General features: G+C 47.7%; 1 protein-coding gene across 10 annotated transcripts in view; it reads left to right on the top strand.

Annotated features, from left to right (window-relative positions):
- ZNF618 (zinc finger protein 618) overlaps window positions 1-20,718 on the top strand; it is a 167,156-nt gene that overhangs the window by 109,836 nt on the left and 36,602 nt on the right. For 5 of the 10 annotated variants that reach the window (XM_027727092.2, XM_027727091.2, XM_027727090.2 and 2 more), the window contains 5 exons: window positions 4,996-5,079; window positions 9,877-9,966; window positions 11,345-11,380; window positions 12,134-12,211; window positions 13,194-13,283. In XM_027727092.2, coding sequence (XP_027582893.1) covers window positions 4,996-5,079; window positions 9,877-9,966; window positions 11,345-11,380; window positions 12,134-12,211; window positions 13,194-13,283 — 378 coding nt within the window. The remainder of the gene's footprint in view (window positions 1-4,995; window positions 5,080-9,876; window positions 9,967-11,344; window positions 11,381-12,133; window positions 12,212-13,193; window positions 13,284-20,718) is intronic. The other 5 variants (XM_027727101.2, XM_027727095.2, XM_027727093.2 and 2 more) reach the window with 3 other exon arrangements.

Raw genomic sequence — 20,718 nt, 5'->3', positions numbered from 1 at the left:
AAAGCACAGATGTGTCTTCCAGGGGAGGGACACAAGGAGTCCTTGGGCCCTTTGGCTGCAGCACAGGCTGTGGAATCCTCTGCAACTCAGCCTGGCCCTCGTGGGGACACTGAGCCATGGCTGCACTCTCCTCTCCAGTGACACATTGCTGGAGTCAGACCAAACTCACACTGCAAGCTGCATTTAGAAAATGCTGAGAAGTATTTCAGCTCCAAGGCTGCCAGTTCTGCCTGTGCAATCTAGGCAAGGAAATGCCAGTCAGCAGGTTTTCCCTGAGCTGTGTCACACAGGAGCAATCCCAAGGAAGGCAGGGATGCACAGTACCTGCTGCAGTGTCACAGGGATAAAAATAACTGCTTTTAAGGGTAAATACCCTTATAATGCAAGAGGTGCCAAAATGATCTTCAGAGGAGGTACTTTTGAAAATGAAATATATATATTAGATATAAATACATCTTGAGCTTTATTTTTCTTCTTCCCCATTTGTAGTAGTCTCGTACACTGTTTGCTAAACGTTCCTCTGGGTCTGAGGGTGTTGTAGGCTGCGAACAGAACATTTTTCTTTGCAGTTTCTCAGCCAGATGCAGTCAAAGCATCACCTATGTACATATGTACATCCATGAGCAACGTGTGTCTCCACTGCAGCTACAGAGAGGAAAAAAAAGAAAATGGCATTATTTTTTTTTCCAAAATGGAATAACCAGTAAATATTTCACAACCCCATAAATAAAAAATGATTGATCTGATATTTTAAAAACATATTTCCCTTTGGGCTCTGACTAAGTGTGAGAAAGTTCAGGCTGAGAGGGAGTTTATTTGGAAAAGCAGTGAAAGGTTAGAAGCAGGGATGTGGGCTGGAATAGCCTTGCAAATGTTAACTGTGGAGGCACAGGACTAACACCTTGCATGTGCACAAATGTTTGGAGGGCTGTGAATTCAAACCATGAAATTAATATAGTCAAAATGGATGTTTTCTTGCCCACATGTTACTCATACAGGATATGGTGTTAGTAATGTTCTGACAGGGATGGGAAGATGGAGGTGCTTTGCTAGTGTTAATTTAAGGTTAAGGAAGAACCTTTAGCATCTCTGTTTCTTGATTAATTTAAATATTCAAATTTGCAATCCTCATGTTTTGATTTCCTTTTACTTTTTTTGGACGTACCAGTGCAAAAATGGGGAGTTCACTGTTGTGCTTACTAACACCTTACACAATGAAAAGCCTGATGTAAATGGTGTGTGTGCATACCCACGGTGAACCATTAGTCATTTACAACTCTGTGATTCATTTTTCCAATGTCCTTATTTAATAATTCTCCTGCTCCTTGGGAAGAGCTATAAAAATGGATTTTATTTTCCTAATGTGTTTGCATTTTAAGTAGGTGAAGTCTCTTTAGATTCCCATTTACCAAACATGGAGATGAATATGTTCATCTTCACATTTAGATGACCAATGGGCTGAGACCAAGAATGATAAATTTTGGTGCAGGAGGAGGAATTAAGAACATAATGAGGAACTTAGTTCTGGGATCTACAGCATAAAGAAATTTTGAGCTTAAGGCCCAGATATTTATCCCAAGTTATGGGAAGGTTTAGGTTGGATCTCAGGAAAAGGTTCTTCCCCCAGAGGGTGGTTGGCACTGACCAGGCTCCCCAGGGCAGTGGGCACAGCACCAAGGCTGCCAGAGCTCCAGGAGGGTTTGGACAAGGCTCTGAGGGACAGGGTGGGATTGTTGGGGTGTCTGTGCTGGGCCAGGGATTGGGCTGGATGGTCCTTGTGGGTCCCTCCCAGCTCAGGACATTGTGTGATCTGTCCCTCAGAGCTGGAGCTGTTGCCTGTCCCAGAGCCCAGTTCCTGTGCAGCTCCAGGGCCGGGTCACTCATTCCCCCTGGAGCAAGGCTGCTTTGGCCAGGTGCAGGGCTGTCCTTTGCCCCCTAACACAGCTTCCTGCTGTCTCGCTCTGGGTACACTGCAGGACTGGAATGGGAGAGTTCATCAGTGCAATTTCCCAGGTTTTCTGGAACATGAGAGTTCCATTTGCCTTTCTCTCTCTCTTAGTCCTGACCCAGCTTTCACGTAACAGCACCAACCTCTTGTCCGAGGGGGGTGAAATTGGGAATAGTTCCTGGACCTGTTGTAGGGTAAATTTGAAGTTGCTCTTCTGACATAACTGTTACACTGAGGGTTCTTTTGGGATGTTCTCACTTGGGTATCCTGCCCAGTGTCTCGCCTACGATGTGCTCAGAACATCACACACAATGGAGGGTTTAACGTTCCTGCAAGTCCTGCAGTTCCATAGCTCTGGAGAGAAGCAGTTTCTCTGTGTATAGTTTTAAACTGAGGTTTTAGAAGAGGAGGTTTTCAGGTTGGCTAGAATTCTGTGATCTTCCCATGATCTTATACAAAAAATTGCTAATGTACCCACGAAAATTAAATTCCTGCCCCTTTTCTAGGTACTGACCAAATAGACCATGTTTACAGAAATCTGGATGCAAACAAATCTCTTGCAGAGTTCCTAGGCAAGAAAATTGATGAAGAAATACATTTATTCCAATAAAAAGAAGTATCAGTTTATCCTGAAAATGCCAGGAGAGTTTTACTGAAGGCAGAAATAGATCCCCCCACTGTCCAGTGAGGGATACACTTTCCGTCTTCCAACGTGCGTTGAAATTTAGCAACAGAAAAGGTGTATTAACAGCAATGCCATTAATTATTCCAAATTCTTCTTTCAGCCTGACCCTTTTTCTGTTGAGCTGCTTGTTGACATCTCAGCAATGTTGAACCTGAGTAGCACACAACAAACCCAAACACTGCGAGTATTTTAAGAATTTAAGTTTTCAGTATTTTGATTTCTAAGGATCTTCGTAACCAGGAAAGGCAGAGGGATACAAGGTTCACCTTCCTGACACCATTTCCTTTCAGTGGAAAGGTTGGAGTTCTCAATTTCCTTGAGTGATTGCAGAGAGGAGGGTTCTGCATCCCCCCGGCCTTGTTTTAATCTCATTTTGTTCTGTAAGAAGTTCTATGGAGTCAGGATCTCTTCTCCAGCGCTGCTCAGTCATTTAACTAGCACTTTTCCTTTCCACTTGGGAAAACAGGCACTGATTCCCATCTGTAAATCACAGTTCTAGTCATGGACAAGTGAGTAAGAAAAAGGAGAGATGAGGTTTGCTTTTCTTTTCTGAAGTTCTCTGTGCTACATCATTTGATCTGACCAATTGTGGGGTACATAAGTATTGTGTTCCCATCCAAACCAGTTTGATTCCAGAAGGGGGTTATGGTGAAATGACCCTTACTGTGTGTTATGCAGAGCTCCACATGTGGGCTGGATGGAGTTTTTCACTTGAGATGGAGATTCAGATCCTTATGGAAATAACAAATCTCCCTTCATTGACAGGTTATGTAGGTACAGATACACCTATTTAATTATGCAAGGTGAGGTACTTCATTGTCAAACTGCTGGTAGTAGCACCTTATCATACCCATGTCACCATTCTTTATCTTATACTTAGTTACAAATAGAACAAAAAAGAATCCAGCCCTGCCCCAAAGGGAGACGAGAATGAGGAATTATGAAACAGGATCTGCTGGTGTCAGTTATATTGTCTGGTGTGTCTGAATTTTGTCATGGAGCCTGAATATCCTGGTTCATGGTCTGCTTTGGGGCATAATTGTAAAACACTATAATATTTTTGCTTTAAATTGCCGATGTTTGCTGTCTGTTTGGATTCAACTTGAGCATCCTTTTAACTGAGGGAGAAGGAAATTCATTGGTGTGTAGCATCCTGAGAACGCCCAGAAGTCCTTTCTCTCTCGACATCCAGTGAGTAGTGCCTAAAACACCTTTTCCCCAAAAAGTCTTTTTAAAAACATTCTCGAGTTTGTGACCATCACGCTGTTCTGAACAAGGGTTCTGTCTGTCAGAAATTAAATCAGGATATTCCCCTCCATAGGGAAGTTCCTGCTAGTCTGGCATTAAGTTTCCAAACCTGGTGGGATTACATTTAAATCTCCTTTGTGATACGTTCCGCTGACATGTGGTTTTGATAAAGTATCACAGAATTTATAGCATTCTCTGGCCACTGACTTGAAAGCAGCTTAAAAATCACTGTGAAGTGAAATCAGCCCCATAGCTGCTGATGCACCTGCAGCAGCTCTTCCCAGGAGCTGGGCCTGGCTCTAGAATGCTTCAGGGAGAACCCAAGCACCAGCCTGTGGCTCCAAGCCCTCTCACTGCCATTTAGCCCCTTGCCAGCTGGAAGGTGAGCTGACACCTTGCACCAGTTTTTTGGTAGTTTCAGGGGATGTGACCCCTCTGTGAGGGTTTGGGATTACCTTAATCTTGGCTTGGCAGTTTGGATCCTGGGGATCCCCCTATGGGAAGCACCATGTTAAGCCAGCATGTTCCTCAGTGTCTCCTGTGTTCTGAGCAAGGCCAAATGTTTGTGGGAAGGAAGTAAATGATTGTGAAATGAGTGATCTTGAATAGTTTGCCCACGGGGAAAATTTTTTCCCAACCCTCACTTAGGAGCTGGCTTGTGCCTTTGTGTGTGAGGGTTTCTGTCCTTTCCAGATTTCTGGATTTTATTACTATTTAATCCTTACTGACGTAATTCTGGATACTTTAATCCTCTTAAGAGGTTGCTGCTGACTTTGGGCTCGGTCCTGCTCCCTTTTCAAGGAATTTTGCCATGAGACACCTTTAAGCTGAGCTCTGATGTAAATTGCAACTGATTTTACTGGCAACTTCAGCCTTGGTTGTAAAATGCAGTTGTGAAGCTGTAACCTCTGTGCAAGGCACAGTTGGAGGGGGAGGAGGTGGAGGTCTGTGTCTGTCTGCAGACCTGCATTCTGCCCCTCCTCACTGCCAGTCCAGGGTCTAGAAAGAATCCCCCAAAGGTGCCAAAGGCTTAGGCCAAAGGAATTGTCCGTGAACCTGCGCGGGGAATGTCCTGCCAGCTTAGGAAGACATAAATGTGTTCCTTTCCATCTAGGTGCCCCTCTGGCTGCGGAAAGGGAGAAGAAGCCTCTCTCCAGAGCTGTCTTTGTGCTGCCCTGGGTGGAATCCACAGAAACAAGTGAGGGTCCCAGACGTTTTTTCTCCCTGATGTGTTGTAAGGAAGCAGTAGCTGCACTCTGAGTCTTCTGGGGAGGCTGCTCAGGTGGTGTGTTCTCTAGACACAACTTGGAAAGGTGTTTCCCAGTGGGAAACATGCAGTATGTTCCTCAGAAAATGCCAGCCTTTCCTGTTTCTTTGCATCAGGTGGATTAGTCATGGTCACTGGCTCTTCCTGAAGTGTTGGTGTTGCTTGTGGTTCCCTTCAGTGAGGCAGGAAACGTGGTGCTTTTTCCAGGTACTGCCACACAGCCATTCCCCCGCTCCAGCCCTCTGGGTTTGCCACCAGCAGGACTCCCAAGGGCTCCAGCATCTGCTAGCAGATTTTCAGGAAACAGTCAAGGAATGTGAAACTGAGTATCAGAGCATCTCATGGCCTGTCCTGTAATCCACGGGCTGAGGCTGGAGGGATGCTGCTGCTGCTTCGTGGTCACTTCAGCCTCACTCAGAAAGCCTTTTTGGGGGGAGAACCATCACAACCTCAAATAGAGAGATGACAGATAAAGGTATTGCAGCTGTAAGAAATCCAGCCCCTCCCCTTCCAGAGATGCTGCTGGGCTTTATGAACTGTTTGGGAAACCTTGTTTGCCAAGGTGAACCAGGAATGTGGAATTATCACGGAATCACAGAATATATATTTTAGAATAGATTTCCTGGTATTGGGTGCTTCCTTTGCCAGTCTCAAACCTCCTGGTGTAAAGGGGCCACCTTGACCATGGAGCAGGATGAGCAGTGCTGTCCAGAGTGCCCTCTTCTAATTTTCCTGCTTGTTTTTTTGACTGGGACCTGTAACCATTTTGGATTTGGGGAATAATTCAGCTGTCCCTACCCGACAGCTATTTCTGCAGTGCTCTGCAGGAGTAGGATCATTTAGGATTCAAGAGTATCTGCAGAGTACCAGTTGCCCTGAGAGCTCCTTTTGTAGCTTTTGTGAATTCTGCCATTTGAAAGGTCAGTGTGAGTTCTGAGTCAGGTGAAAATTGTTCTTCACCTTGGAGGAGTCCTTAAGGAGCTCCTGCAGCTTTGGACCCTTCTTGGGCTGTACTGTCAGCATTGCAGGGCTGTCAGCTGGATGGTGTATGGAACTGTTTCCAGTCTGGGTTTCTGGGATGCTGTGCAGAGCTCTTGGTTCCCAGTGGAAACCTGTTTGTACACAGCTTTTGTGGTATTGGATTCCTGCACTTAGGAGGGCAGGTTAAGTGATCTGTATTTGTAGTTTGTGATACAGAGGTCCTGACCTTTCAACACATTTCTGATTGCTCTTGTTTCCTTCCTGGGTTTCTAGAGCAAAATCCACTGAGACCAAGTGCCCAAGGAAAGAAGCCTGCCACTACTGGGCATGTGTTCTCCACCCTCCCTCTTTCTGCCAAAATGAGACATGTACTTCCTTCTCTGTGCAATATTTGAATCAAACCAGTAAAATATTCTCAAAATCTTTAATGCAGCATCTGGGAAGAGAGGAGAGCTGAGCTGGCTGCTCAGCCCCAGGGCAGGGGGTTCAGCAGCTGCAGGTCAGTGCTAACACAGACCACACGGCAGGAGCCAGCCAGCAGCAAACCTGGAGATGGGCAGAGGAGAGCAGCATGTTCCCTCAGACCCTGTGGAGTGATCTTGGGGTGCTTGGAAAACCTGCCTGTTTGCCACCTCAGTCCACCAGTCCTTCATAGCTGAGGAGCTGCCTTGGAACAAGGCTGTGCCTTGCCTTTTCTAACAGTAAGATGTGGTACTCTATTTCAATGTATATTAAGGATTAAATGTGGGCTGACTAAATAAAGAAGGCTGGTACTGCTTAGACCTCTCTCTGGAAGCACTGCTCTCCTTGGAAAGACTCCTGAGCATAAAGGGGAATGATACATTTTGGAGTTTGGTTTTTAACTGGATGTCTTTGAAGCCTTTTGAAGTTCTGGGTTTGCAGCAGGGTGGTGTTCTGTAGGCCAGTGGCCCAAATACCAGTGAGGGACAGCACTGAACCTCTGTGCTGGTGGGCTAAGGAGTGTTTTTCCCTGTCCTAGTAGTGCCTGTTGGTGCAGTTGTGCTTTTGGTGGGGCTGCACTGCGTTGGTGTCTCCCTGGTGACAGCAGAGAGCTTGAATCTGAGCAAACTTGCTCAAGTAGTGTTAGTTTGGCTCTGTCTGGTACTGTCTCTCCAGAGGTTTAGGGATGGAGTTTCAGTGTGGGCTTGCAGCCACATTTCCCACGGAAAGCTGTGTTGTTACATGTATTGGATATGGTGCCCCAGCTGGATACCTTGATGTAGTGGTTGTAACCCAGGGCAGGGAAAGTACACTGGAACAGGCTCCCCAGGGCCATGGAGGCCTGACAGAGCTTAAGGAGCATTTTGACAGTGCTCTCTGGATTACTGGGGCTGTCATTGGACTTCATGATCCTTGTGGGTCCCTTCCAACTCAGGATATTCTAGGATTCCAATTAGTAGTGCACAGCTAATTCTGCTCAGGGAGTTTCTTGCTAAGAAAGCAGTTGCTGCTGGGATCAGCACTGGAAGTGTTGGAAGGCTGTCAGCAAAGATGGCTTTATCGGGGACGAAGGAAGGAGTCTGACACATGGGGGCAACCCTGAAGAAGGGCCATTGTTCAGAGAGGTAAAGCTTGGCTGCACATGGGCAGCTCCTGGTGCTTTCTCAATTCTCCGTACAGCTCCTCGTCTGAGGCTTGGCACTGTGTACTGGGTGTTCTCTTGTGGAGTAGAGAAGATTAGTGCCAGTACCAGCTGGAACAAATTCCTGCTTCTGTGTAGTCTCTGGAGGTCATTCTGCCTGCAGGAAAACAGTCCCCTAACAAAACAAGCAAACCCTGTTTCTCTTGGGGTGTGCTGTTAGTGTTGTCACTGTGTTCCATTTCCCTGCACAGCCCAGGGAAGGAAGTGCTCATATCCAGCTGTGCCACTCAGGGCTCACTGCTGACAGGGAGATCCCCACTGTGTTACAGAGACCACAACTGGCTGTGTCCGAGTGTGAAATGGTGTGTTAGTTAGTTTTCCTCTGTTCTAACAAGTCTCCTTATTTACTGAGCACTTTTCTTCCAAACTAAGGCCATAATAGTTTTCTTCCTCTGAATGTGGAAGTGCTTGGTCTTTGGGACTCCTTTGAAGAATTAATCTTTAGTTCATCTCCTGCATGGCTCGTACTTCAAATAGGAGCTTGGTTCCTTCTTTTGAGGACACTAGCGAGGTGGGACTCATGACTGATGCCATGTTATGAGTTTTCTCTGCTACTAATTGACCGTGGAGTTTTTTGTGAAGCAGAATGAAGGGCAAAAAGTGATTCTTCATTTAGTGCTGAACATCATGTGCTACTGAACTGAGTGGTGAAACCAAGTGAGCAGTTAGACTGTACCAACACATCCTAGCTTAAAATATGGAGTTATTTTAAAAATTATGGAGAAGTAAAATAAAATGTGTACACTCCGGTGTGTTCAAATATGGTAAGGAAGAGGTGAAAACAAGGCTTTAACTTTGCAGATAATATGGATGTATGGGACACAAACAGCTGAGCTGCTGAATGGCAGCTCCTCTGTGGAGCTGTGGTAGCTGATGTCTGCACTCCTTGCTCTTGTTAGAGAGTAAAACATTAATTTCAAGCTCCTTTGTGGCTACACCAGCTGATGTGTTTCCCTGTGTTTGCCATGGGCTTGTAGCACCAACCCATCAGCTGCTGCAGTCAACTGATGAGTGCAGGGCTGCAGGGGGGTGACTGCTGAGGGATGGCAGGTGTACCCCAAGGTGTGTGTCAGGCTGCACCCTGGGGTGTTTGTCAGGCTGTACCCCAAGGTGTATGTCAGGCTGTACCCCAAGGTGTATGTCAGGCTGTATCCCAAGATGGATGTCAGGCTGTACCTCAAGGTGTGTGTCAGGCTGTACCCCAGGGTGGATGTCAGAATGTACCACAAGGTGTGTGTCAAGGTGTACCCCAGGGTGGATGTCAGGGTGTTCCTTGAGGTGGATGTCAGGCAGCAGAGGGTGGAAAAACCCCACCAAGCTGACAAGGAAAATCCTCTTCCCACAGTGATGTGAGAGCTGAGCCAAAGACACTCTTGTCTCCATTCAGATCAAGCCACATTCATAACCATCTTGAGCTGTTTTGCATCTGTCTGTCTGCCCCACACAGCTGTGCTGATGGGGGTCAGTTGTTGCTGGGATGAAGTGGGGGGACATAGGGTACAAACATGCCTGAAATCAAGCTTCACCAGTCCTCCTTCCACTGAGCACTGCACTGTCCTGTATGTCTTGGATTCCTGGTTCTCTTGGCTTTGTTGGTTCTCTTTGGTTTTGTGGCTCTAATAGGATCCTGGATGCAGTCAGGAATCAGTGAGAACTGAGTGTGCAGTCACACCCCGTCCATGTTGGAGTTGGCATATTGAGACTTTGATTTCTAAGGGCTCACACACTGACTCTGTGTTTAGTTCTGCCACTTTGTCCTCATCCTGAGCGGTACTTCCCTGCTGTAGCACTGAAAGGAGATGTCAGCAGGGCCTGCTGCTCTATGTCTCTTGTGTGAGGTCTGTGTAGGCTGCACTGCAGAGCAGAGCTGCCTGAATAGGAACTAAATCAGCATATGCCCCCAGCCACATAGCACAGGGCACGGGGGGACAGGACGAGCCCATGGCTGTCTGTGTGCCTTAGAGATCTGACAGAGCACGTGGGATGGGTGTCAGTGCATGGGGGTGTCTGATTGAGCAGTGTGGCTGCAGTGCTTGACTTTCACCTCAGAGTTTCTAAAGTGGCCTGTTTTCTTCTTCCTACAGACAATTTTAGGTATACATGTGACATTTGTGGGAAAAAATATAAATACTATAGCTGCTTCCAGGAGCACAGAGACCTGCACGCCGTGGATGGTGAGTAATGTTTTGACACTCAGACACCCAAACTAGGATGGGAAGTCTTTGGGGAAGCAAAATGTGGTTCTGCAGGACCATGTGGCCCGTGATGTGCAGGACATTTCACAGCCTGTCTTTGCCATGGAGACACAGCATCCAGGCTCTGCAGGAAGGAGTTTGCTGTGCTTGATTCTCTTGATGTGCATCAAAACAACGCCCTATGCTGGGACCTGGGGGCTCTGGTCCTATCTGCAGTGAAGTTCCTGGTTAGGGTGGATATCCTGGAGTGCCTCAGGGTAAATGGTCAGCCTGCCTACTCACTGGGAAAGACTTGGTTGCCTTTTGGTTTCTGACTTTACAGGTTTGTTCCCAACATACTCCTCTGAGAGAAACCACATTTCAGAGTTGGGAAATGTTGTTTTGTTGTTGTTAATCACTCTGGTAGTGAACTGATGGGCAGTGGCCCTTACAGGCTCATTTTTCCTCTCTCTGTGGCTGTAGATGTGGCCTAGGCTGGTGACACTTGGACAGAAGCAGACCTCCACTGCCTGATGCAGTGTTGCTTTCTCCTACATGGTGGGAAAGAGAAGCATCAACATACTGACTTTGGCTTGCCCCTTGCTTACTGGGCATCCAAAGGTCCTCAGCTCAGAGCCCGCAGACACTCCAAACCCTCACCGTGTGTACTGCAAGCCTCTAAGTACTGCCCCTCACTTGGCCAAGGATGGAGCCCTGCCAGAGTTCTAGAAAGAGGCTCCTTGGAAAGCAGCAGGTTTTGAGCAGCACTGTCTCAGAAAAGCAAGTGGTTTTTTACAATACATGGTGTCCAAAAGAATGGCTGTGTTTAACTGGAATGTGTGGACATCTAAAAGTGCTCTAAGGACAGGCAGTGTTCTCCTGCAGGGCACCACTGCCAGCTCCCTCCCTCCCGTGGGGAGCCAGCATGAGATTAGTGGGACTGGGGTCACTGTGAGGGGAACATCTCTCCTTCAGTCAGTGAAGTCTCATGGCTGTGGTTCAGGAGCTCTGTCGAGGGCACAATGGGGCTTGGAAATGGCCCCACGTGTGCCCACAAGGACACTGTGTCAGTCCCTGAAGGGCTGGGGGTGTTCTAGCACATGCAGGTGTGAGGCAGCTGTGCATCTGAACCTCTGTGGGGCCGTGGCAGTGTCAGAACAAAGGCCTTGAGGATCTGTGTGGATTAGGGCTGGGCATGCTCAACTACTTCCTGTGTGGATGCTGCTGGGAAGAGGAGGGACTGGGGCACAAAGCCTGGTTTATTCAGTGGGTCTGAACTATGCTGAGCAGTATGTGAAATGCAGGAGGAAAACAAGACCTTTTAAGAGGATTTAATTTCTGTTTTGTTTCTTCCCCTCCTTCTTCTATTCTGTGTTAGTTTTTAGTGTGGAAGGGGCCCCAGAAAACCGGGCAGGTAAGCCGAGCTCCTTTGTGTGCTTTATTTCACAAACCTTTTCAAGCATTCAGTAGCTCAGACACAGAAGGTCCGATTCTGAACTTGGAAGAGTCAAGGGAATTTTGTCATGGATTGCAGAGGGACAGGGAGTGTCCTCTCTCCCTCCCCCAGTGTCTATAGCCAGTAGGTTGATGCCCAGCCCTAGCAGATACCAGGCTTTTGTTGCACATACAATTGATCAGGCTTCAGAAAATCAAAGAAGCAGGTGTTTCATGTCTTTGGTGTTTTAGTGAATTGTTCAAGGTATAAATTAAATTCTTTATAAAATGGGTTGGGTTCTGATTTGTTGCTAGCTGTGCTGTTAGCTGGTAGAAGTCCCAGGTCAGTGTTTGGTAGGGACTTGCCTGCAGCCTGCATTGCCCTGCCCACTTTCAGGCAGTACAGCAGTTGCACTGGAAGAAAACCAGAAAATATGGATCAGACGTTGCAATGTGTTTGTTCAGTTTTTCCTCTGTATTTTTTAAACATTAATACCTACAAGGCATGTTCCTGGGCTGGAAGCAGGGATAATCCTGGGGCACCCGAGGAGGAGGAGGAGGAGGAGGAGAAGGGACAAGTCAGACAGAGGGGTCATTTGGTTTATAATTCTTGTCTTCACATCTTGTTGCAGATGGAAATGTCATACAGATGCAGGAGCATTCAGTGCCCGTGCAGCTGTAGGAGGCAGCCCTGAGGGTGTGTCAGCTGAGCTGCTGCTCTGTTCTCTTGCAGACCCCTATGACCAGGCCGTCATCGCCGCCGACGAGGTCAAGGAGGAGGAGCCGGAGCCGTTCCAGAAGATCGGGCCAAGTAAGAGTTATTGCACAGCTTCAAAGGAGAGGGGAAGCACAGGGGGTCACATCTGCCCTGAGCTGGAGTACCTCTAGGAAAACCAGGAAGCACTGTGGTACACAGAGCTCTTGGGACTTGATATGTTCAGGTTCAAATGAGCATCAAACACCAACAGCCCTGGCTGTGAGAACTGCAGCTTTGTGATGTTTCCTGCTCAAGAGCTCTGCAAAGGGAAGAGGTAGAGGGTTCAGGGGAAAAGCAATCTGGCAGCAATGAGGTGGCAGAGCTGGCAGGTGATCTGTTCACACTGCCTTTGTGGAGGGTCATCAGGGCAGAGGGAAGCAGAGAGAGCACCAGACAAAGCATTTCTCCGAATTGTTCACTTTGGAAACAATTGATTATCCCTGGGTTTTCCTTTGGCTTGCACCTTACTGTCAGTTGTGGACTGACACTGGCAGGAGCAGGAGGTGTCAGTGTGTGGTTACACTCCATTATTTCCAGTACCCCCAAAGCAGGAATGAGCACCGTTGCTCCTGAAAAACCCCATCTCCTGCAAGAGAACTCTACAATCCCAATATAAAAGTTCTCTAATACTGAAGTTTGACTACTTGTTTCCTAGTTTGACTCTTCCTGTTGTCCACACATCGCAGACTTTCTGTAACCAGAGGACAAAACTGTGCCATCTGTAATACAGACTTTAGAAATGGATTCTCTCCTTTGTTTTGCACTTACTTGCTGTAATTTTGGGGTAATCTCCTGCAGCTTGTTCAGTTCTACGGGGTTTTTTATGCACAGTCCATCCCTCTGGTCACTGCCTTGAGCTGTTTCCTTTCTTGGGGAAGGACGTGTGGATTACAGGGGAGGTGAGTTCCACATGGATGAGGAATGTGCTCAAGTTTGTGTCACCAGTTTATATGTAAAAAGACAAGAATTGGGGGTTATGTATGAGGGTTATGTAAGATCAGACCTTCCTGATCTTCGTATTTGTGTCACTTCACAGAAACTGGCAATTACACCTGTGAGTTCTGTGGGAAGCAGTACAAGTACTACACTCCCTACCAGGAGCACGTGGCCCTGCACGCTCCCATCAGTGAGTATCTGCTGTTCCACTGCAGGCTCTGATTTACAGGGTTGTGCTGAACATGAGGGTGGCAGGAGAGAGAGCATTCTTGTGGATCCTTCCACTGGAGCTGTGGGATTGCAGTGGGCAGGACATGGATCATGTGCTGCCCAGGGACTGTAAAGCTGAGCTGGGATCTCCTCTCACGGGGATGCTGTTAAGTCAGTCACCAACTTGTACCCCAGTCCATGCAATTCTACCCATGTTCCCTGGGGGTTTGAAGGTTTAGTTTGTTGTGTAACTGCAGTGATGCACAGAATTTGTAGGCTCCCCTAAATAATAACTGAATGTACATGTTAGGGAAGAAGCATCTTTCTTACGAGCTTCTAGGAGGATACTTCAGAGTTAATGAGTTAAAACTGGGTTTCAAAATCATGTACATGACCTCGTCAGCCTACTGCTACTAAATCACAGGCAAGAAACTATTTATTTCAGGGAGCTCCAGAAAAGGCAGTTCTTACTGCAGCCTGCACTATGGAGGGTGCCCTCCCCAGACAAAGGGGAGGTTTTAATGAACAATTCTGTAATTCAGTGCAAAATTTGAGTAAACTAGTTTAGAGAAATTCTTGCTACCTGCTGGCTTTGAATGCTCTAAAAGTATGCAGAGAAGTTCTTTACACCTGAACTTCCTGCTCCTTTCCCAGCATTGCCCTGGGCTTTGTTGTGAGCCGTCGTGGCTGTTCCTTGCCCGGGTGTGTCCTGCTCCAGCGTTTGGGATGATGGAGAGGAGGGATGGGCTGAGCTCATCCCTCAGGGGGTGCCTCCAGCTGCCGCCAGCAGGGGGGGCGCGCGCGCCTCCCTCCCCAAATTCACCTTCCATCGGGATTTTAAGGGATCCTAATAAGGCACCTTTGGGTTTGTGGGAACACAGTCCACCAGACTGTCACTTTTAAGGTTAGTGAAGGTTTGGTGTCTCTTGACAGCTCCCATGCAGGTTCTCTGAAGGTTGGAGATAGAGCAGGATCAGGGCAGAAGGTGCAGGGCACAAAATGCCTCTACCAGCAGCATTGCAAAGTTGATCTCGTTGTCTGCCATCTGCTGAAGGAACTACCCCAGTAATGTGATTGCACACATAACAGTTATTCCTGAGCTTCCCTGCACCCCCAGGCTGCACCTCTTCGTTCAGGTGTTCTCAGTGCTCAGCAGGCCGTGGGTGACCAGCAGTGGGTCAGTCCCTGCCACAGCTGTGCCCTTGGGCACCAGGCTCTGGGCTCACTGGTGCCCCTGCAGAGAGCTCAGGAGCAGTGAGCTCTGAGGACTGGGCACTGGAGCTCTGCTCAGCTGTAGCAGGTTCTTGCCTTCCCAGTACTTCCCATTTCAAGGGGATTTATTGCCATGGATATCTTTCCACCCTCCCAGCCATCTGAAGCAATAGCTAAGCTGCTGGTTCCAGTCCAGGAGCTCCAGCAGAAAAGAAACCCACAGCAGTTGTTCTCTGGGAGGTGTTTCCCTGGGGTGGGCCCTGCAAAGGCCTCCACAGGCCCTGCCCCTCCCCTGGGCAGCTCAGGGGCCTGGCCCAATCTCCAGTTTGTGGCTGCTGGGGGCCAGTTTTGGAGGAGGAGGAGGAGGAGGAGTGTTCTTTGGAACACTGGGGTTGAAACCATTCCTGCACCCTGGTTTCTGCTGTGAAAGAAAAGAAGCTGCCTCTAACTGCAGACTAAATCAGCAACCAGAGATGTGCAGATGAGTTTCCAGTGCTTTCAAATATCTCTATGAGGACACTTAAGATCAGATCAAGATAATATTTTCATAAGGTTTAACTCCTCCCCCATAAACTTTTCTTTTTCCTTTTTTTTTTTAACCATGTTTTTTCCTCTCCTAGTTCCCATGGCCAGTAAGATTTATGATTTACAATCTCATACAATCTCCCACAGGAGAGGGCACAGTGAGCTCCCAAAGCAGACTGGCCAGTACATTCCCCCACCTTTCAACTGCTCAGACTCTGCTCTTCCCAAAATCCAAGGTCTTGAAAGGCAGCTGACTTTTGGAAAGCACAACTGGCTTTTTTGGACCCTTGCAGTCAGAAGTAAAACTGAGACTGTCTTTACCCTAGTCTTGTTCTTCTGGGTATAAGGGCAAATGCTGAAAAATCAGTCATAGTAGGATTGGTTAAGGAAACCCCTTCAGCATTTCCAAACCAGCTTTCTGAAGCTTGAGTGCAAGCTTCCCTTCCAGAGCCTGTCCTTCTGGTTTTCTGTGATAATGAATAAAAAGTCATTGAAAGTGGGCTAAAACAAGGACTGAAATGCTGCAGGGTCAATAGGAACCTTGCAGGATAATTTTTGGTCAGTGCTGCTGTCTGGAGAAGAACTCTGCTGTGGGGTTCCCTGGAATTATTAATGCCAAATGTCTCCAAAGTTCACTTTTTTGAGTGTGGAGTAGTGGCTTTTTCATAAGCTTAGAACTGGGCTATGACTCTTTAAAAATACACATTTCTCTGCTGTTCCTGTCAACATATTCACTCTTTTGAAGAAGGGTGTCAGGGACTGTTTCCAGTACAAAAGTGGATTGTAGGCACAACCACTGTCCCAGTTTTAGAACTGTCTCTGAATGGAGGGGCATGGGGAGGGTTCAGAGATTTGTCTGTCCTCCCTCAGACTGACTGCTCTGTAAGGTGGGACTGATTGAACCACGTTTGCAGGTGGCTGGGCTGTTGGAATTGCTTGGAAAGATGGAGAGGGACTATTTGCCAAGGGTCTGGAGTGACAGGACAAGGAGGAATGGCTTCAAACTGCCACTGAGTAGGTTTAGATGGGATATTGAGAAGAAATCCTTCCCTGTGGGGGTGGTGAGGCCCTGGCACAGGTTGCCCAGCAAAGCTGTGGCTGCCCCATCCCTGGAAGTGTCCAAGGCCAGGTTGGACAGGGCTTGGAGCAACCTGGGCTAGTGGAAGGTGTCCCCCCATGGCAGGGGAATGGAATGAGTTGAACTTAAGGTCTTTTCCAACTCAAACCATTCTGGGATTCTGTGATGTGCTTGCAGTGCAGAGAAAACTTGGAGTGTTGGGGATGTGGACTAGCTGTAAATCCACCAGGAGTGGGATTTAGCTTTTAGTGGGATTTCCCAAATCCAGGCTTAGGAATGTGCACTCACCACATCCTTCTCTGGTACCTGCAGATAAGGCAACAGACTCCCAGGTCATGGAAGCATGCGTTGAGAGCACTAAACTCTCCACAGCTCTCCATGTCTTTTGCTTCCAGGATGAAAATCTAAAGTGATATTAGGGCCCTGAGAGCATTAGTAGGTCCTGAAGGCCCTGAGCAGCCTCACAGGGGGCCTGTGCCCAGTGTCACACTCCCTGTTCCAGCTCTGAGCCATCAGGCCCTGCCTGGGCTGCACTGTAGGATTTTGGTCTCCAGCTCTGTTGTAGACATGCCCATGCCTGGCTGTGCATCCCATGGGTCTGGACCCCAACCCACAGATTGACTTCCCAGCTTGATGTCAACCCTGTCCCATCATTCTGGACCTCCCTGAGGATCACTGGTGTGTGTCTGGCCCTGGGTAACCTCACTAGAGCTGATCCTGCTGCTGACCTGTGGATTGACTTCCCAACCTTACCACAGACTTGTGTCATTGCCATGAACTTCCTGAAGATCTGGTCCTGTTGTTGAAGCTGTCTGTCATCTCTGGTCCTTGCTCACCTCTCTCAGGGTCTGTGGGATGGGCCCTGGCTGTTGAAGACCCTTCCCTGCCAGCCCTGGGATCATTCTTGGCTCTGTAGGGGACAGACAGACCTACACCCACCCTGACACCTGAGATGCTCAAGGAAGTTCATCCAGCCTCTCTGCTCAATTCCTTTCCTTATTGTGAAGGACACTGGATATCATTTGTGTATCAAAAGTGCTTGAATGCAGTGTTTCAGGAGGGCAGCTGCTCTCATGGGTTTTCCCTTAGAGAAAGGGATCCTTTTTGGTAGCACATGTGGTTTCCACACAGCTCCTGTCTAACCAAGAAAGAAACAGCTCCAGATTCCATTTGCATGGTGCGTCTTTGCTTCCTCGGTGAGGGATATTATGAGTTATTCCCACTCTCTAATCCCACAGTGCCTTGGCAACAGGCTCGACCTGTTTGTGTGTATAAAGGCACACGTTAAAAATTCTATAGGTTAGAGCAGAAGGGTTTTCCTGTGGAAAGACCTGTTTGCCATAGCAGAGGTGCCTGCTCAGAGTATTGAATTTCAGGCCATTGTTAAGGAATCACTTTCCATCATATTCAGTAGAGAGAGTTTTTTTCTCCACAGGTGATGGTATAATTTCATCTGAACCATCCAAATGGCTTCTTACCCATCCTGGCAAGATCTTTCTGAACAAATGCTATACACAAATTATTAGCCAGAATTTTTGCCTGGAAAAAGTGATGTTACTGAGATAATCTGATCTCTGATGTGGTGGTGCATTGTGGCAGTGAGTGGATTTATGTGTGCCACATTTTCTCCTTGCTGCCACAGCTTGCCATTCACAGGGCTTGAAGGTCTTCCCAAAACCAGGAAAGCCAGGAGGGACCACTGTGATCTCTGGACTGCCCAGAGAAACACATTCTGTAGGATTGCCTTGATTTAACTGCTCATAGATAAGTTTTAGAGAGAAATCTAATCTTGCTGTTGAGTGACAGAAAATACAGCAATCTCTTAAGGTAATTATTGTGATGCATTATTACCCTCACTAAATTGAGCCTGAAAATATCCAACTGTAGCTTTCAGACACCAGGTCCTATTTATAACTTTGTCTTCTTGGTGAAGGAGGACTAAGTTACCAAATTTCTGGCCTTTGCAGACCCTTGCACAGCCTGCTCTCAGGTCCCTAATCTCCCAGTTAAGCCAAAGGACTGACCTGTGTTTCTGTTGTAAGCTCTGCTGCTCTTGTCCTTCATTTATCCTCCTGTCTTCTGCCCTGACTGTTCTCCAGTGAGTTCCCCACCCTCGTGCAGGGCAGGGCCCAGCACTGGCTCCTGGAGGAGCCGAGAGCTCCCATTGTGTCCCCAATGCCCTTGGAAGGTGCCCCAGTTCCCACCCAAAGAGGACCTCTGTCATTTCAGCCCCAGCATCACCCTGGGAGCTCCTCTGCAGCCACCCTGACTGAGCACAGCAGTGAACAAGCTCCTTCCTGCTGCCAAGGTGGAGTCCCCCATCTTTTCAGCATCACCTGGATCATGTGGATCCTTGAGCACATCGTGTGCCACTCTCAGAGCTGCAGCACAGAGCCCTCAGTGACTGGAGATCATGCAGTGAGAATCACTCTCTACATCACTCTTCTCCTGCTCTCCCTTCTCCACCTTCCACTGGGACATGTCTCAGCTGCTTTCCAAGAAAGTTTAAAAAGCTCCAGAGCAGCAGTTATGGGATTGTCTGCCCACAATGTTCTCTCCAGTCTTGCTGTGTAGCTGCAGATTTTGAGGCAGGAGGTTTTTGTGGCCATTCAGCAACTCAATATTTTTATTTTTAGAAATATCTTGGCCTTTTTGTGAGCCTGAGGCAGATGACTTTTCAAGAGCAGAGCAGAGGAGCTGCATGATAGTCTCTACCTGTGTTGCTCAGTTTTCAGAGGGAATTTGTCATCTGATGAGCATTTTTTTCCCAATGAACTATTATCATCCTCCAGACTGCTAGAACTAATATTCCTTTGTCTGTCTTGCATTGCTGGCTCAAACTCTCTCTGCCTGGTGTCAGATGGAGAAGCCTTCTCCCTGGGGTCTCAGTTTGAAGACATACTATTTGTTTAAGTTGGGAAGAAAAAGAAGACATTTTGGAGGTCATCACAGCATTGAGACTTTTGTCTTCAGGTCTCAGAGAGCAGTGTCTGGGCTGCAGAGGATGTACAATGGTGCTCTTTGTTTCTGACACTGAAGAGTTGGCTGAGTGCTGTTTCCCTTGGTATGGATGGAGAATAAAGCAGCAATTGGTGGGAATGGTCCTCATGGGAAACCAGATGACACATAAGAAGGAAATTTTCATATCTGACTACATTTTTGCTGGCAGCAACTGGAGGAGGATTATCCATGGAAATCGAAAGGAAGCATAGGGAGCAAAACAAGCCTCCTACCTATTCAGCTGGCCAGAGAGCAAGCAGAGGAGAAGTATCCTGACCTAAACTATGAGAAAACCCAGTGCAGGATCTCCTGCAGAACAACAGAAATGTCAGCCTAGGTCTGTGTGTCAGAGCAAGTGAAATGAAATACCTGGAGTTACAAGCCCCTCTGGATGTACACACCCCCACTCCCCAGTGCTGCTGAAGGGAGGATGAGAGGGATCACATTTGAGGTCTGTAATGTCTCCCGGGATTTTTGAAGTGAGCATCCAGTCTCAGTCCGAGGATTTTTTCTCCTCCCCTGTTTCAGAGTCAGGCTGTTGTGCTGCCATGGCATTCCATGACAGCTGCTCCACGTGGATAAGTATTCCTCAGTTACACTCTGTAGGATGGGCAGGTGCTGGTGTGGTCCATCCGCCTTTAGGCATCCTACAGTGTCACTCTGTAGAGATTACTGAGTGAAATTAGGGAGATTGGGCTGTGGGTTAAAAAACTGTGGGTTAAAACCTTGTTTCTTAGTGATTCTTCATGACAGATGGTTGGAGTGAGACTTGGGCTCCAGGAGTTGTATCCAAATTTCCATAGAAGAAGCCACTGAGGAATGAAGGTGTTTCTTAGATAATTTCTCCATTTTTGTAATTGGTTTTTTAATTCATGTGGCCCAGGCAAAGGGCTGTTCTCCTGAAGGTTTTTTCACATGACTTTTGGCATTGAAAATTCCTGGTGATCCTCACTGTGTATTGCAGAGACCAAAATGGAGATGCATTCAAAGAACATATCCCAGTAATACTGAGAATTTCTCCACGTGTCACCAGTACTGATCTGGAGATGGGGACCAAAAAGCCTTTACTCACTCTGCCTCCTAATTCCATTTCATTCCCAACAGCCCCTTTTCCTTTGTATTTGGTTGAAGAGACAAGGAATGTAGCTGGAGATCGCTAGGATTTATGCAAGGCTCGAGGAATAAAGATGTAAACTTCTCTCTGCTCAGAGCCCTGAGTGTCACTTTAGAAACCTGCTCTCAAAATCAAATACCTAGAAATGGAGGCAGAGCTGCAGGTTCACCCCGCCAGGCCGTGGCAGTCCAGCAGTGCTCCTGGATGGACGGGGTGATTCCTGCTGGAGGAGGAATGGGTTGGTCACATGGCAGGTAAAGGTGTGGAAGGGAGTTAACAAGCTTCAATAATCACCCTGGGGTGAGTGGGGAAAGCAGTGCTGTTCCCTGGGATCAGTGCTGTTCCCTGGGATCAGTGCTGTTCCCTGGGATCGGTGCTGTTCCCTGGGATCGGTGCTGTTCCCTGGGATCGGTGCTGTTCCCTGGGATCAGTGCTGTTCCCTGGGATCGGTGCTGTTCCCTGGGATCAGTGCTGTTCCCTGGGATC

The sequence above is a fragment of the Pipra filicauda genome, unplaced genomic scaffold (assembly GCF_003945595.2).
Source record: "Pipra filicauda isolate LSUMZ 115617 unplaced genomic scaffold, ASM394559v2 scaffold333_size800053_pilon, whole genome shotgun sequence".
In the NCBI taxonomy this organism is placed as follows: domain Eukaryota; kingdom Metazoa; phylum Chordata; class Aves; order Passeriformes; family Pipridae; genus Pipra; species Pipra filicauda.
Note: the sequence above shows the minus strand (reverse complement) of the source record. Positions and strands in the feature narration are given on the sequence as shown.